At 59.7% G+C, this 16672-nt stretch overlaps 1 protein-coding gene across 3 annotated transcripts in view; it reads right to left on the reverse strand.

Moving 5' to 3' along the window:
• Positions 1–352: 352 nt before the first annotated feature.
• Positions 353–16672, reverse strand: part of TBC1D22A (TBC1 domain family member 22A) — a 319187-nt gene continuing 302867 nt past the window's right edge. For all 3 annotated transcript variants that reach the window (XM_044915765.1, XM_021687821.1, XM_021687820.1), the window contains one exon: positions 353–930. In XM_044915765.1, the coding sequence (XP_044771700.1) occupies positions 802–930 (129 nt within the window). In that variant the 3' untranslated portion in view covers positions 353–801. The remainder of the gene's footprint in view (positions 931–16672) is intronic.

Raw genomic sequence — 16672 nt, forward strand, 5'->3', positions numbered from 1 at the left:
AGGCTGAACCCCACCCAACCCGATGGCCAGACAGGGAGCTACATCCTTGGCGGCAGCGTGTGCGGTGTGTCCCCCTAGCTCGCCCTGGGCAGAGCAGCATGCAGGCTAGCGGGGGCGCAGTCCTCACTTTCAAGAGGCTGGAAAAGCACGGCGACTGCTCAGCTCCTCAGCCTGCCCCCAGCCTGCTGTAGCCACAGCTCCCGGCCGCTCGGCTGACGCACAGAGCGATCCCCAGTCCAGGTTAGAGCAAGAGAGAAGGGACATGCTAGAGCCCAGGGGCCGGACAGTTACAGGAATAAGGCCAACTTCGAGAAGCCCCGTGGGGACAAAGACTTCACAGCGAGGACAACAGTTCACTTCTTATTTTGTCTCTGTTTTATTCTCTTTCACTCAACAGAATAGGGTTTTTGCATTTCAAAGCAGGTATGAGATGACCACCACCTCCTCCTGGCCCCGGCACCAGACAGCAGGCTCCTCCAAGAGGGTCTGGCTCTCGGGCCACTGTGCCCTGGGGGCTCCAGGAGGTGGGCATTTGGCAAGGATGCTCCAGGGACAGGGCAGGGAGATGCCCACCCACTCCCGGCCCCCTGAAGGGCCAAGACCCTCCCCCAGCTCTCTTTGGTATCTTAGGAAACAGAGGCGGCCCCCGGCCAGGCCCTGGCCCTCGCCTGACGCCCAGTCCTGGCCAGCTCCCTGGAGAGCAGGGCAGCCCAGCAAGGCCCCTCCTTGGCCACCGGCCTGCAGCCACGGGCGCTGGGGGCACCACCCCGGGTGGGTGAGGCCAGCCGCGCTGGCCCCGGCTCATTTCTTGTAGTGATTGGGGGCATCTGCGAAGGCAAACTTCAGGCGGTAGGCCTCAGCCAGCAGCAGGCTGATGTCTTCGTTGCCCCAGTGGGCTGTGGGCAGGTTCTGAAGGAAGAGCAGCAGCTCCTGGGGGGAGAGAGACAAGCCCAGGTCAGAGCAGGTGACCAGCCACGGGGAGGGGGCTGTAGACCAGGGGCTCCCCTGGGTGGGGACTGGCCAGCAGTGGGGGTGAGCCAGAGGGGGCTCTGCAGCCTCCCAGATCCCACGAATTGTCCCCTCCCCTCCGGACTCCAAAAGGCCCCAAGCCCCTACAGCCAGGAGGAAGGCCCTCACCCGGCTCCACATACTTTCAGGCGACGCTGCCGGGATGCTGAGGGCAGAGCCGCCCACACCGTGACCTCACCGAACCGGCTCCCTGGGGCTCCAGGGCCCCGGTGCTGGTCCTGAGGGGCCCGGCTGCAAGTGCGCTGCCTCAGCCCAGGAGCCCCCACTCCCCCCAAGGCTCTGCAGAATCCACAAGGAAAGCACCCCCACCCACCCCGGCCAGGGCTGACTTCAGACACAGATTTCTGTGCATGTGGTGACACTTCTCCAGGCACCATCTCCTTCAGCAAGGACACTGGGCGCACCGGGGGCAGGTATGTGCCAGGTGGGCACACACTGGGTGGGGGGGGCATGTCAGGCAGCCCCTGTCACTGTCCCTCAGTCGATAGTGTTTCCAGGGAAGACCAAGCTAGGGACCCTCAGCTGACCCCAGCCCACCCATGTGGGCCATGTCTCAGCTCGCTGGGCTGGGCACTGAGCTCACCCCCTACAGGACACAGCAACGGTCTCAAGAGCTCACAGTTTAGGAACCAGAGAGAGGGATACTGAAGAAAGTGCTGGAAAGAAAAACATGACCGGACCACAGCGATGCATGACACCCAGCCCTGCACCCTGACCAGCCCTTCTGAGGGACCGTGGCCCTCATCCAGAGCAACCTGCAACACCACCAAGGGTGGGGTGGGTTTCGGGGAGCACGGGCCCCGGCTCCCAGAGGGCTCTGGCAGGAGTGGGTAGGGCTGTGTGGCCAGGACGGCTTCCTGGGTTGGGGGGATCTCAGAGGAGGAGAAATGGGGGACTGGGCCATCAGGTCAGGGCAAGGCCTGAGGCCAGACTCCTTCTCAGGAAGTGGACCAACACTGCATAGATAGCCCGGCTGGCTCTGGTTCTGGAGAATGTGGCCCCCAGGGCCTTCCCTCCACCTCCCATCCTACCCAGAGCCGGATCTGAGCAAGCCTGAAGGGTGGCTGGGCTTTCAGAGTGCTGGTGCTGCCCCTCCGAGGGTCCCAGCAGAAGACGGGACGGGCAGGGCATCAGACTCGGGCTGCCCCACCTGCCTGCCTGGAAAGGGGCAGCTCGGGGAGACTCACACAGGCACCGTCCACCAAGCCTCCTGGCCCCGCAAGGCTGGGACAGGGGACACAAGGAGGGTGTGCCAAGAGGGGCAGGCGATGCGTTCACATCCCAGTCCAGCCCTCAACGGACCCCCCTGAGCCCCACGCCCTTTATCTGCAGGCTGGGGGTAGCTGCGCCATCCCACAGAGCCGGCCGCTGGAGGCAGGCTCTGGGCTCAGATCCTGGCTGTGTGGCCATCTGGCTGCAGAGACGGGCCAGCCACTGACCGCCTCGCAGCCTCAGGCTCCTCATCTGCAGAATGGGGTCCCAGTTCCCACCAGGGGCAGCCAGGGGTGGCCAGGGCCTGGCATGGAGCGACGCGGCGCCTCGGGTCCGTGAGCCGTGCAGAACTCTCCCCCACCCCGAGACGCGCACCGGGGCTGTCCTCCGCTGTCGGCTTGCCGCGGCTGCTTTATCCCCTTCCTCAACCCCATTTCCTTTTGCATTTTGGATACTTTCTGGGGGCCTTTAAATTGAATTCGCGGAGCAAATTTCACTGGCAGAATGTCCCCAGGGACAGATGAACATCAATCTGCTGTCTTTCACCATTAGATGCAACTTACATGGACGCCAATCCAATTCCGAGCAGGTTGTAAATAAATACCTTTGGTTTTATTTTTAATCCACTTCGCTTCATATTATCATGACCTCGCTACTTGCAAGGTGAGAAGCAATACCCTCCCATTACGGTAACTCACCGACTCCCCTGCACACTCAATTTCAGAATCTAATTTAGTCCCCCAGGTTCACTGGATGGAGAGAGAATAGAAATGCCCAGCGCTTCACAGCCTGCAATGCTAAAGAAGGAAAAATCTATCTGGGTGACCTTTACGGGAGGCAAAGAACACAGCCAAACACGTCCTTAAATACAGATTTCTTTTTTAAAAGGGCCTGTCTTATTTATGCACCGGGCAGAGGCGTCTCCAACGTGGGAACCACGGCCCGGCGGTTAGCCGTGTGCTGTTCTGCATTGCCCACGTCGTTCGGGTAAAGGGCCATTGCTCATGAAGCTGTCACTGCGTCACATCCCAGGAGGTCCGCCCTCGCGGGGACGGGTCTGCCTGCGGAACAACAGTGGGGCAGAGGGGCCGAGTCAGGGCCCCATCAACAGCCCAGTCCCGCAAACCTAGGGGGATACTGAGGTCCACAAGCAGTGCTCTGCCCCGTCCACGGACGTACAAAGTAGAGGAAGGTCTGCCCAGGACACTGATGTCAGAAGTCAGACGCATCAGGTCCTTCTAAGGCTCTTCCCACCCTGCTCCACGTCAGCAGGGCCACGGCAAGAGTGCATTCTGGTCCCTGCCCCTGCCGCTCGCCACCGGTCCGTTACCACGCTGCCCACGGTGACACGAACTGTCGTGATGGCCACGAGCAGCAGAAGCTGCCCCTCCTGGACGGCGGGAGGCCTGCAGCTCTGAGCCCCGTCCACATGTCAGAATCCTCCAGAAGCTCTGGAGAGCTGCTAGTACCCGCGCCCAAGCACAGCGCAGCTGGCCCAGCATCGCAGGGGCCCGGACATGCTGTCCCGCCTCTCAGTATGACGAGCGGCGTGGACTGTGCGTGTGGACGGTCCATCCCGAGCGTGTGGGTCAGAGGCAGTCTTCCCTCTGACCAGTCCCCCAGGGAGGCCCACACTCACGTGGCCCCGGTGCAGGCAAAGGTGTTGTCAAAAGCCCCCGGGCACGTGGGCTTGGTGAAAGGGTCAGCAGCTCACCACCACAAACACCGCTGTGCTGGACACCTTCTAGAAGGAAATCTGCAGCTGTGGACTCTTGCCTCTGGGTGGGTTCCAAGAGAAGCCTTCTAATGTTAAAGATCAAACGACGTTTTGTGCTTCGTGCCAAAAGGGTTGTATTGTTCCAATCAGATGAAGGACGTGGCCATCTACAAAGTAGGATTCGCTCTGTGCGTGTACACCCTCCCACGAAGGACGACATGGGGACACAGCAGTATCCTCGGGCTCCAGCGCGAGGGTCCCCTCCCACGACCCCAGAGCTGTCTGTCTGGTTGGCCCCTTGCAGAGGCTGCTGGGAGCGTGGTCAGCAGTGAGGGGGGCAGCGAGCCCCGAGCCCCGGCTGCATGGCCACCATGACCGCACGGCCCTCTGTCACGGGGTCATCTGTCTCCTCTGTGACATCTACAGCCCTTGCATCCCTGCATCGCTGAAACAAAACAGCCGGTACATGGTGGCGGTCAGTGAAGAGTTTGCTTGGCAGCCCAGTGAGTCAGCGAAAAAGTCTGCACACTTTCAAATGCTGCTAAAGCACCAGGGTTCAAATCCCAGGCCTGCCTCGACTGGTCATGGGACCTTGGGCAAGCCTCCTAGCGCTGTACCTCAGTTTCCTCATCTGTAAATGGGGACAAGAGCATCCCCCCCTCATTGAGTTGTTACCACGTGCAAAGTGCCCGTGTCCCCGCTGCTGCTCGTCCCCAATCACTGCTATTCAGTCATTACCAAGATTCGATCATTATCATAATTACCATTAGTGGCCAACGCGACAGTTCCAGCAGCAGGTGCATTTCTGATAAATAAACGATCATCCCTGGGAAACAGATAGTTGAGCAGACAAGTTTAATAAGAAACCGAACTCCTAGTGGACAGTCCGCCCAGAGGGGCATGATGGCCTGCAGCAGGTGCAGGGGTGGGAACCCGCAGGCATGGACGGGGTCCCCACCTGGCGAGCACCCGAGCCCCTGTGGTGGCACCGAGGCTGCTCCTTCTGAGAGGCTGCTGGCGGACCGAAGAGGACGCTGCTTTTTAGCCTCTTTGCCCGGATCTTCGAGTTCTAATGTCAAACACAAAATGAACTCTATTTAACTCAGAATACTCCCAAAGGTCTGACTGCGCACAAGCTGCGAGGAGCATCAAAGGGAAGGCCCCGCCATCATTCTGCCTCTGTGCCAGGACCGCCCGTCACTGAGCGGCGTCACACGGTTACGTCCGGGGTCACGGCTGACCACCAGGTGCCGCTCTGCAAGCCGGGGCCTGCCCTAACCGTGCACCAGCCCCCACGCCCTCGCCGTGCAGGCCCCAGGCTCTGTGCCCCAGGCCCAGGAACACACCTCCGTCCCAGGGAAGGTGACTGGCGCTCCCCTGGGCGACAGGAAGGAGGTCTGTCCGGAAGAGAGGAGGTGGTGTGGCCAGCACCAGCGGCGGGGTAAGCAGGAGGGAAAGGCACAGACGAGACCCCAGGAAAGGCAAACGCTCCCGACCCCTGCGCCTGTCCGTCCGTCGGCTCGTGAGTGCGCACCGAGCCGTGGGCTGCGTGCCGGGCATGGCTCTGCGCGGGGGCCCCAACGCAGCGGAAGCCGGCAACTCTGCCCCGGGGGCCCGGCCTGTGCCAGCATGAGCAGAGGGGGGTATCGGGCGACAGACAGGTCACTGACCATGAAGCAAATGACACGTGGTCCCGCAGAGTCCCGGCCGGGCCTCCTGTCTGCCCAGCCACCGCAGAGACCCGCGGGGTGCGTGTCAGGGAGGGTGCACCCCAGACCTCCAGTAAGTCTGCGCAAAACACCGCAGAATGCTTCTTCATAGCTTTTATGTGGATTACAGGTTGAAAGACAGTATTCGGGATTCCTGGGTTAAACACAATATTCATTAATTTCACCTGGTTCCTTTCCACTTCCATGAGGCTACCAGAAAATTTAGGGTTTCCCACATGGCAGGGGTTACACTGCATCCGAGGGCTCTAAGGAGCATGAAGAGCACTGCCTCCCAGCAGGCAGCCTGGCCGGCAGACGGCGTACACCAGGGCCTCCCTCCCTGGGACCCCCCAGTGCCTGCTCCTCCGAGTGGCACCGAGCACACAGAGGTCGGCTAAAAAGCTGCTCAAGTCGGGGCTTTACAAATTGCCAACTTGCAGAGATGAATAAATTAATCATGACGGGGCTAAAAGGGCCCATTTGCCAACTCTTATTATTTCCTCTTCTTAACCAGGAAGAAAGAAACAGGAGTCTCTCGCTGACACACAAGTCAGGTAGCAGGCCTAATTAGTTTAATTCACTTTTCCGTCCACATTCTGACGTCCATTTGTGCAGCCTGGCTAGAAAACCAACAGCTCAGGCGCTCGGCCGTCTGCAAGGTGGGCCCGCACCGCCTGGGCATCGGGGGTGCAGGGCAGCAGCATGGGGCTCCTGGTGGGTGGGCCTCCGGCACCTCCCGGCCTGCCTTTTAGGGGAGGAGCCCAAGGGCCCCGGGTGGGTGAGGCCAGAGCACAGGCGGACAGGCCCCTGGGAGCTGAGTCCCTCATCTACGAGACGGGGACCGTGATGGCGGCCACCTCCGGGCCGGCAGGGTCGGAGGGTCAGTGGCTTAGAGCTGAGCTGGTGGCAGAGCAGGTGATGCGGGAAGGAGCCCGTAGCTTCAGCATCACCCCATCCACACCTGGGGCCCCCGTGTGCTACCAACAGCCCGGTGACAGGAGCGGCCCCTTCAGGGCTGTGCTGAGGACGGAGACTGGGCACACACACGTGGCAAGATGCCTGGCACGCGGGCGCTGGCCACCGTGCTAGTCCCAGCCGGAACAGCACCTGGGCCCTCCCGGTGTTGACGTGCACCCTCTGGGAGCACGATGCCGGGGGGCCACTCCGGCCGGCCCCTGGCGCAGCGCCTCACCTATCGGTCCATCGGCCCACCTGGGCCAGTCTCCAGGGACCATGTGGGGCAGGGTCGAGGGTCACAGTCCCAGCCCAAAGTCATGGCCTCTGACAGCCGGCAGAGGGAACAGGTCATTTGCATTCCTGCCTGTGCAGGAGCTGCTGGGGTTAGAATCCATATTCAACATAAAATACCTGTTCTTGGTAAGTACACGTGTAAAATGGAAGATAAAAAAGCAGCCAAGATTAAATTATACCGGAAGGGTTTGAGGCGTCGGCTAGCAGTGCTGAGGGCACCGGGAAAATTCTAGCGGATCTCGGGGGCTCCTGGCGGGGCCTCGCCAGGCACCCCCTGGCGGTGGGGAAGGGGACGGGGCAGGCACGGCAGGACGAGCATGCAAGCTGGGATGCGTCTGGCCATTCTTTCTGGGATGGTGCTGCTCTTCTCCTGCGTGGTTCTCTCACGTCCGCTGTCAGAACTTCTCCACCAGCGTTCAGCCTACCTGGCCCAGGGGACACTTCACCTGGGGATGGCGTCTGACCCACCAAGTCCACTCCTGCGTCCCCAACAGACGTTGACCCAGCCCAAGAAGGGAGACTCCCTGCTCCCTCCAGTGCGGCGGCTCCGCTGTGATGTCCTCATGGTCACAGGGAGCCGCGCTGGCCCTTAAGCCCTCCGGGAGGAGCAAGTGGGCAGCCCCCGGTGTCCGACCATCCCTGAGGCTGCTTCCCCCTCGGCGCTCCCTCCCGGACCATCCTACGACAGCTGATTTCTTTGACAATCCAGTTATTAGTTTGAAAATCTTGTCAAGTTCTGGACCAAACCACGGCTAAAAATAGAAGCTGGTGACGGCCAGCTGGGACGGACAGCCAGCGGCCAGGCCAGCCAACCCGCTGGTGACAGAACTCCGGAAGGTGGAGAACAGAAGGTGACACTGTGATAGAGTGATCTGAGGGCCTCTGATGGCTCAGCGAGATACGCTGTCCTTGTAATTAATTTCATATTTCTTTTCCAAAGAGGAATGCTAAACAGAAAAACACCTTTGGGTCCTGAAAACATGGGCTTGGCGTGAGTGCCCCAGTCGGCCGGCCTTTCCGCTTCATGTCTCTGCACATGCTGAGCCACACAGAGCATTTTAAATCCTGGCACAGCAATTAAGAGTCGGCTTCCTCCTGTGAAGACGTTTCTGCTTTGCAGGACGTGGGGCCGGGCAGTCTCTCACAGGCGGGGCACAGCGAGATGCTGTCCACCGAGCCGTCCTCAAGAAGGGCCCCGTCGGAAAGGATGCCCACGTAACAGGAGGGAGGCCCCTTCCCACGTGCCACGCGTCCACCTACAAAGTGACAGGGCGGGCGCCTTCGTGAAGGTGCAGGAGCCTGGGGGCAGCAGCAGGTGCTACCTGGGCGAAAGCTCAGGAGGGATGGCAGAGGCACAGGAAGGGAGGGCTCCCAGCTGCCAGGGGCTGGAGGACTGGGGACCCGTGTCTGAGCCGCATGGCCACTGCCGTCCAGCAGGCTGCAGGCTGAACCTGCCCCACTGCTAGGAGGTGCTGTCCACAGAGGCCAGCAGCAGCTGGTGACAAAAGCATGGAGGGAACAGGGCACCCCTGCAGAACTCACACACTGGTCCCGCACCAGCTCCAATGGATTCCCTTGATCCTCCCCACTTCCTAAAGCCCACCCAGCCCCACCTGCCTGAAGGCCCCCTCCAGGTGCCTGGTCACCCTTCCAGTCTCTTGGTGACAAGTCTGCCTCCGCCCCTGCAGCCCTCCCCAGGGGATGTCCTCTGGGGCCAAGGTCGCCGGTTGTCTCTGCCCCACCAGGACACCGCTGAACTCGGCCCTGTGTGTCTGACGACTGCCTGCACACCCGCAAGCCCCTGGCCTCCACATGGCATCTAAAAGCATTTCCAACTGAGCGTCGCCCCACTGCGCTGGCTCTGCCCTCCCCTGTCTTCCCCACCCCCTTGCACTTAACTGGGAGCAACACTGAGGCGCCCACACGACCTCCTCAGCCCCAGACTGCAGCTGAGACCCAGAGGCCTTCACCCCACCAGGGAGGAGGGCCTCCAGCCAGGGCACCAGCACATCCACAACAATGCCCCACGTTTCCGAAGGCTGTCTCTGAACAGGTGGTAATACTGACGTTCAGCAAAGCTGATTTCATAGGCTCATGAACAAAACGGTATTTTCCTTGTAACATGCATCATAAAAACTATTAAATTTCCCAACCTGTTCAGGGGCGCGTTCTCACACTGATTTCCCAGCCGCCTGGGAGGCCAGGAGGGAAGACGCACGGTGTGGCTCAGCTCGGCCAAGGCCAGCTTGTGTGCTCATGCGCACCAGGGGCTGCTGACCGGCCTCCTGCTGGGGGGCCACAGACAGTGGGCTTGGAACCACCAGCACGTGAGCACGCACATGTCACAGACTGGGTTCAGAGTGACAGCACTGTGAGGTTGCAGGTCCCCAAAACTGGCTCCTGCTGAGGAATCAGTGTGAATGAAACCAGCATCTTCCACCCGACCATATGGCTCCTGACAAGCTGTGGGACGTGCACCGACCCCCACGGTGTGCACCAGGCAAGCTGGTCCTGGGTCAACCCCTGGGGCTGCCTCTACACACAGTGTCACCCTGGGGCGTCCTGCATCCTGGGCCCCATTTCCCGCAGCATGAGACTGGGGAGGACAAGTTATCTGCCTCACCGGGCACAGCAAGGTCTAACATAAGACAGTGGAAAGGCAGGGACTCTGCAGTGACCGTGTAATCCCTGACGCGTGTCACATGCCACCACTGTCACCAAAGTCCTTCCACCAATGGGTCTCCTGTGTCCTGGCCCACGTGGATTCAGGGGCTGTGCAGAGGGCACACAGCACCCTAAGCTGGCTGGGGGTGACTCAGTGACCTAGGAGGGAAGGGCCCACTCAGGAGAGGGAGGCAAGGAGGCCACGAGGATGGTGGAGGCTGGGGCACTGCACTAGGGACCTGGAGGTCGGCGGCACAGCTCACTCATGTGTGCCCAGTGGTCAGCATGGGGCTGAATCCTCGTGCCTGCTGCATACATATGGGAGCCAGATGGACAGGCTAAGACGCAGGAGGCGCCAATACCGCAGGTGCAGGAGGACCAAAGCGCAGGGAGCCCCGGCAGACCCCCCCCGCAACTGAATTGGACAGAGAAGGCTCCAGTGTCCACTGGACACACTGGATGAACTGGGTATGCTTGAGGACGAGACCAGAGTGCAGGGTGAGTCCTGGGCCATGTTTAGCTACTAAAAAAAAAATACTTTTAGGGCAAAGTACTGTGTACTTTTGGGTTCACAGTAAAATTGAGCAAAACGTACAGAGTTCCCACATACGCCCTGCACTTCCCACAGCCTCCCCCACGATCGACATCCCCCACCAGAGTCCCACCAGGGACATCTATAAAAATCCATGAACCTACATCGATACATCACATCCCCCAGAGTCCGCGGTCTGACAGCAGGACCCTCTCAGGACGCTGGACGTGCCATGGGCTTGGGCAGATGTGTGATGACGTGTGGCCGCCCCTGTAACACCAGGCGGGGAGTTTCACTGCCCTGAACCCCCTCTGGGCTCCCCCTGCTCATCCTCCTGCCCCCTCACCCCTGCCACCATGGTCCTTTGACTGTCGGCACGGTTTGCTTTTCCAGATGCCACGGAGCTGGAATCGTATGGTGTGTGGCCTTTCACGCTGGCCTCTGTCACTGACTGATGTGCATGTAAGGTTGCTCGTGTCTCTTCAGGGCTTGGTAGCTCCCTGCTTTCTAGCGCTGGGTAATATTCCATGGTCTGGATGGACCACATTTGTTTCTCCATTCATCCACTGAAGGCCATCTTGGTGGGCTCCAAGTTTTGGAAATTATGAATGAACCCTCACCTGCAGGTTTCTGCGTGGACATAAATTTTCCACTCCGTTGGGTCAGTACCACGGAGAGCAGCTGCTGGGTCACATGGTTAAGAGTATGTCTGCCTTTGGAAGAAGCCACCGTCCCCCACAGCGGCTGCACCCTTCTGCGCGCCCACCAGCCACGGATGCGCGTTCTAGACGTTAGCCTTTCTCGTAGGCGTGCATCTCACCGTCTGAGTCTGCATTTCCCTGGTGACATATGATGTGGGGCATCTTGTCATATGTCTTCTTGCCACGTGGACACCTTCTTTAATAAGGTGTCTGTACAGACCTTTTGCCCATTTTTAACTCGGTTGTTTGCTTTCTTATCACGGAGTTTTAAGAGTTCTTGTGTACTTAGGACAGCGGTCCTTTAGCTGATGGTTTCCTCCCCGTCTGCAGCTTGTCTTCTCACTCGTGTGACCATGTCTTCCACAGAGCAGAAGTTTCTAGTTGTAACGTGTCCGGCTTATCCATTCTTTCCCTCACGGACCGGGCCTTTGGCATTGTGTCTACAATGTCATCACCAAATCCAAGGTCACCTAGGTTTTCTCCTCCGTGATCTACTTCTAGGAGTTTTATGTAAAGTTTTGCATTTGACATGTAGGTCTGTGACCCGTTTTGAGTTGATTTTCATGGAGACCAGAAGGTCTGTGTCTAGATTCTCTGTTTCGCACGGGATGCCCAGGTGTCCCAGCGCCCTCTGTTCAAGAGCCTGTCCTGGCTCCACTGTGTGTCTCTGCTCCTTTGTCAAGATCAGCGGGGCTATCTGTGTGCTCTCACTTCTGCTCCATGATCTATTTGTCTCTTCTTTTGGCAAAGCCGCCCGGTCTCGCTGGAGGTAGCGTCCGTCCTCCATGTTTTTCTTTGATACCGTGTTCACTGTTCGGGGTCTTGTGCTCCGTAGGCCCTCTAGAATCAGTTTGCCGATACCCATAAAACAACTTGCTGGGATGTTTATCGACTTTCGAGATTATGAGAAGGTGAGCTCACGGAGCCCCAGAGGCAGCGCTCCCATCGGTGCTCACTGCTGGCCGCTCCCGTGCCATCTGCAGCTGAGAGGCAGGCCCCACTCCCAGCCCAGGGCTGCACGGACCAGTGAGGACAACCAAGAGGGGCCTGGACGCCCCCACCTCTGGTCCTTTCGTGTCCCGCGCAGTCCGGATCCAGAGATGCACACACCAGCGATGCCACCTTGGCCGATGCTGATCTCGGGGTGTTTACAGAGTCCCTGCTCGGTGCCTCCCACCATTTTCTCATTTAATCCAACAAGCTTAGAGAAACATATCCATTTCACAGACGAGAAGCCTAAGAACAGAAAGGTACAGTGGCTTTTCACGTCATGCTCGAGGCAGCAGATGACAAAGCCAGCAGACTACGCTCCCCACAAAGTCAGCAGGACCCAGGCCACACTCTCTCTCGGGCACCATAGTGCTCACTCAGGGTTGGTCAGGGCTGGGTCCACACGGCCACATCCATGCTGTGGCAAGGGCATGGTCAGGGGTGCTGGTGGGTGCAGGCGGCAGGCCAGAGACCACTTCTCACTGCTCTGGTGCACAGATCTACCCTCACCGCCTGAGAAGGAGGCAGATGGTGGAAAGAGGAGCAGGACAAATGTAGGGTGTCTGCTGTGTGCAGCCCAGGGAGATGGGGCCCCCCCGAAGGGGTTCATCTGAGACTGGTAAGGAGATCTGCACTATGCAGTGGACAGGGAAGGGGCTGGGACGAAGGGTTCACAGTGTCCTTGAACCTGGAGATTGTGATCACCCTAGGTCCACATTACAAGTCTCACCAAACTCCTGGAAACTCCCAGGGGAGTCTCCACATCACCCAAAGAATCAATGTCTAAAAGCCTGAGTACCCTGAGCCCACAGAGCTTCAGCTCCAGCGTCATTGCTCCCTGACTCTGCACCGGGCACACGGCAGCTCTCGCATCTGCAGGGGGCTCCTGGGACCCCTGGGCTAGCTCTGCCCTTGCCCCAGTCCTGTGAGCCCCGGGGAGGCGCGGCTACCCGGCCTCACCTCTATATCCTCTGCTGCCCAGCCCACTGCTGAATGAATGAGCCCCTACGAAGCAGCCAATGAAAGCTTCCCACCTGGGCGGCAGAGCGGCCCCCGCCCGAGGGTCTGTCCCCAGCCCTGCCCACCTGCAGAAGGCCTTGGGAACCAGCCAGGCCTGGGCACTCTGTGTATGCAGCACAGACCCTCCGTCTGAAGAATTAACAACGTGGCCCAGTGCAGGGATAAATGCTCTGGCATTGTGCTAAAAATCTCATAATTAAGGTCTTACTTTCAAAACTTTCTGAAAAGCATCTCAGAGAGCTAAGTGGAGGTCGCCCGTGAGGCCATTAAGCAGGTGCAATGAGGCCTGGAATGCACCTCCACAGGCTCCCACACTCTCTGAGCTTCACGTCACAAGAGCCAGTCAGAGGCTGTTCCCACCAGGTCACAGGTGTTGTCATTCAGGGTGGTGACGCTCCTGGACGCATCCATTACCATCAGCCCTCCCACAGCCCCCGAAAGGGGCCCCGGCGCTGCGTGACCCGCCCCCCAGGTGATAGGACAAGGGATGGACACAAATCAACTGCTGACTGGAGACAGGTGAGACCTCCAACCATCTGGCCGTTCACCTGTTCTGTCCCCTGCCCCTCGCATCCCCTGCTTGCTTGGTCCCTAAGAGCCCACGCTGAGACCCTGGGCTGGGGCAGCAAAGTCGAGTTACAGCCCTGCAGAAGACGTGGAACAAGAACGCTCCCTGGGGGCAGGGGCAAGCAGGCGCAGGAGCCCTGGGGGAGCCTCCCAGCTCGGAGACAGAGGTCCTGCGGTCCTGCCAGGTCCGTCTGACCCGCCCGCGCGGCTCACAGCCAGGAGAGGTGACCCATGAGAACCAAATGATCTCACCCGAGTTTCCCTTCTTTCCCGTGCCGGATCATATGGTTGCTTTTTGGCACGTGTTTGTTGTTAAACCTCTCTTGGATCATTCTAGGGCTCCTCGTGGGCAGCAGCCGCGGTCCCCGTGTTGGGGGTGCGGCCTCTGTGTGCGACAGCCGTACGGCTGATGGCGTGGCGGGCCGTGTGCTGCCATCAGGAGGGTCTTCCTGTTCCAGTGTGGGGGGCGGAGGGTGCAGGTCAGCCTCGGTCTGCCTCTCTTTCGTCAGTTCAGACCAGCTTCTGTTCTCGAGCTTTGAATGCAGCCTCTGCACACCCCCAGGGCTCGCTGGCATGCCGGGTCCCCAGGGAGGCCCCGCTCTGCCATGGCCCGCACAAAGAAGTAAGAGTAGATGCTCTTGGAACAGCCTGCTTTCAGGGAGACTGAAGAGACTGCACCATCTTTTACCCGAAATCAACGCTCACACCCAGGGGTACCAACTCTCTGGGGGAGGACGTCTGGAAACAAACTGGGCCTTTGTGGTTGTCACACCACGTGCGACGAGCAGGACCACGGGCCAAGAGGTCCTCAGAGTACAGAGATCCCGCCTCCTGACCTTGCGGGGTCAGTCCCGCGTGAGCCCCCAGCCGTCCCCGGGGGTGTGAGAGACGGTGCTCACCAGCCTGCCCGGGAGTGCTGCAGCGGGGGACGCAGCTGCGGGCCCTGGGCCAGCTCTGTCCCTCACGACTGCGAACGGCGTGGTGCCTGGCCTGCCCCAGCTGTGAAAGGGCATCCCAACAACACGAGCCCCATGGTGCTGCCGCGGAACGAGGCTGCCATGCACGTGGACTTCCCCGGGCTGGGGCCCTCCTCACAGCAGCTCTGGCTGCAGTCACCATCCGCACAGCTGGGCTTCGGCTGCACCAAGCTGCTCCGTCTCCCCAACTCCAAGACACCAGGTCTCAGCTACTACAGTAGTGGTCCCTGGTCACAAGGACAGGACCTTCACAGGCCCACACCCCGTCCCCCTGCAGGGACCTGGGCCCCTCCCCGGGGCTATGGGCACCAACCCTCGTGCCCAAGGGCAAGTGCGGTGGGGCTGGCAGGCGGGTCTGTGCACTGCGCATGGGAGCAGAGCCGGCCGGAGGCACGTGGCTCCCTGGTCCCCATGGCTGTCTTCCTGCGGCCCGGGCTGGGCATCACTTCCTGAGGCCTTCAGCAGGGCCTACAAGGCGGGGCTGGTCGCCTCTGGGTGCAGAGTAGAAGCCACCACCTCACCCTTCTTTGTGTTTATGCTAAGCCTGCATCAGAAAAGGGCCCTCACACCTTTGGAGAAGGGCCTGAGGGCCCCGCCCAAACATAAAGAACCTTCTAGAATGAACAGACACATTGAGAAAGGAGCTTTGGGAATGCAAGTGCCCCGTTAGAGCCCACATAACTGCAGCTCCACTGAAGGCCGATGGCGCCCCGGTGTAACACTTGACAGCTACCAAAGGCCCGGGGATGAAAGGCCCAGCTCAGGAAGGCTGGGAGGGGTGGGTGTGGGGGATGCAGGGTCAGGCTCTCCTACAGAAACCAAAGGCAGGGACAGCGTCCTAACATCCTTCACCTGGGTGTGTGGGAAGGTTCTGTGCCTGTCTCTGTAAGCACGCAGTGCCGAGACACCGTCGTCCAGGGGCATCTGGCCTTACCGGGAGTGAGGGGCTTTCAGGAAGTCTCTGCCTGAAGGCCTGACTTACATGAGGCCAGGAGGAGAGCATGGTGCAGGGCGCCAAGAGACAGGAGGCCTCTCCATGCAACCAGGATGCAGCAGGCCCCCATACCTCCTCCCTGGTCGCTGCCAGGTCTCCAGGGCCCCACCCTGGGCAGCTTCCTCCTGGCAGGGCCCTCCGTAGTCCAGCAGCCAGGCTGGACACACAGTGCATGCACAGGCCCACAAGGGTCTGTCGGAGAGCCCAGGGTATGGAGGGGACAGGGACACAGCAGACAGCGCAGCCAGGAAGGGACTCCACGCACCCCGGGGCCCGGCTGTTATTCAAATCCCTTGTTTTCCACATGGTGGTTACAGCGTCCCCAGCGTCCCGGGTGCAGTGCCATCCACTGAAGCCGATGGTGATACAGAAAATGCAAGCTTATTCGTGGAAGCAGTTCAAAACTAACTGGCCTGCACGGCCGGGCTCTTAGCTCCTGATTCCAGGAACACTGGCTGCACACTGCTGTTAGGACACTGACCTTTTCAGGAATGGCTCAGGAATGTTCAAGGGTCACTGCCAAGTGCTCAGACCTGCAATCTATGGGCTTGAAGGAAGTCTTCACCAATCCACGGAGGTGTTTACAGAGTAGATTCTCCCCACCCCCATGTGCTCCGCTGAGGTCCTCAGTGACAGAGGGGACACTGCCTGGCTCAAGCTGGCCGGCTGGGGTGGGTGGGGGTAGGGACAAAGGTGGCTCCTGGTCATGACCACCTGCATCGTGCCCCTCCCTGGTGAGGCAGAGCCAGGGTTTCCAGGAAAAGAGGTCCTTCTGGAGGCCAAGGCTTGGGTCAGAGCACTCTATTTCCCCAGCACATTCTTCTGGGAGCTGTGTGGTTCCTTACAGCATCTCCACAGGGCAGCCAGCTTCAGGATCTATGTAGGAATCAATCACAGCCCTTATCACCTAACTGAGATCCTTGAGGGCAAAGACTCAGACAGCCTAGGCCCCAGAGGGCTCACACTTCACAGTGCTCAACTGAGAGCAGTAGGGCGTGTGTCCAAATAAATGCTGAGTTCTGGATGGGTGGGTGGGTGGGTGGATGGGGGGCTGGGGGGGGGAGAGCGGATGGAGGGATAGGTGGATGAGTGGAGGGATGGATGAGTGGCTGGATGGGCAGATGGACAGATGGATGGGTGGGTGAATGGATGAGTGAAGGGATGAGTGGAGGGATGGGTGGATGAGTGGATGGACAGGTGAATGGGTGAGTGGATGGAGGGAGGGATGGATGGATGGGTGGGTCAGTGAATGGATAAGTGGATGGATGGGTAGATGGACGGAGGAATGGGTAGATGAGTAGATGGACAG

This window comes from Neomonachus schauinslandi, chromosome 5 (assembly GCF_002201575.2).
Source record: "Neomonachus schauinslandi chromosome 5, ASM220157v2, whole genome shotgun sequence".
Taxonomy (NCBI): domain Eukaryota; kingdom Metazoa; phylum Chordata; class Mammalia; order Carnivora; family Phocidae; genus Neomonachus; species Neomonachus schauinslandi.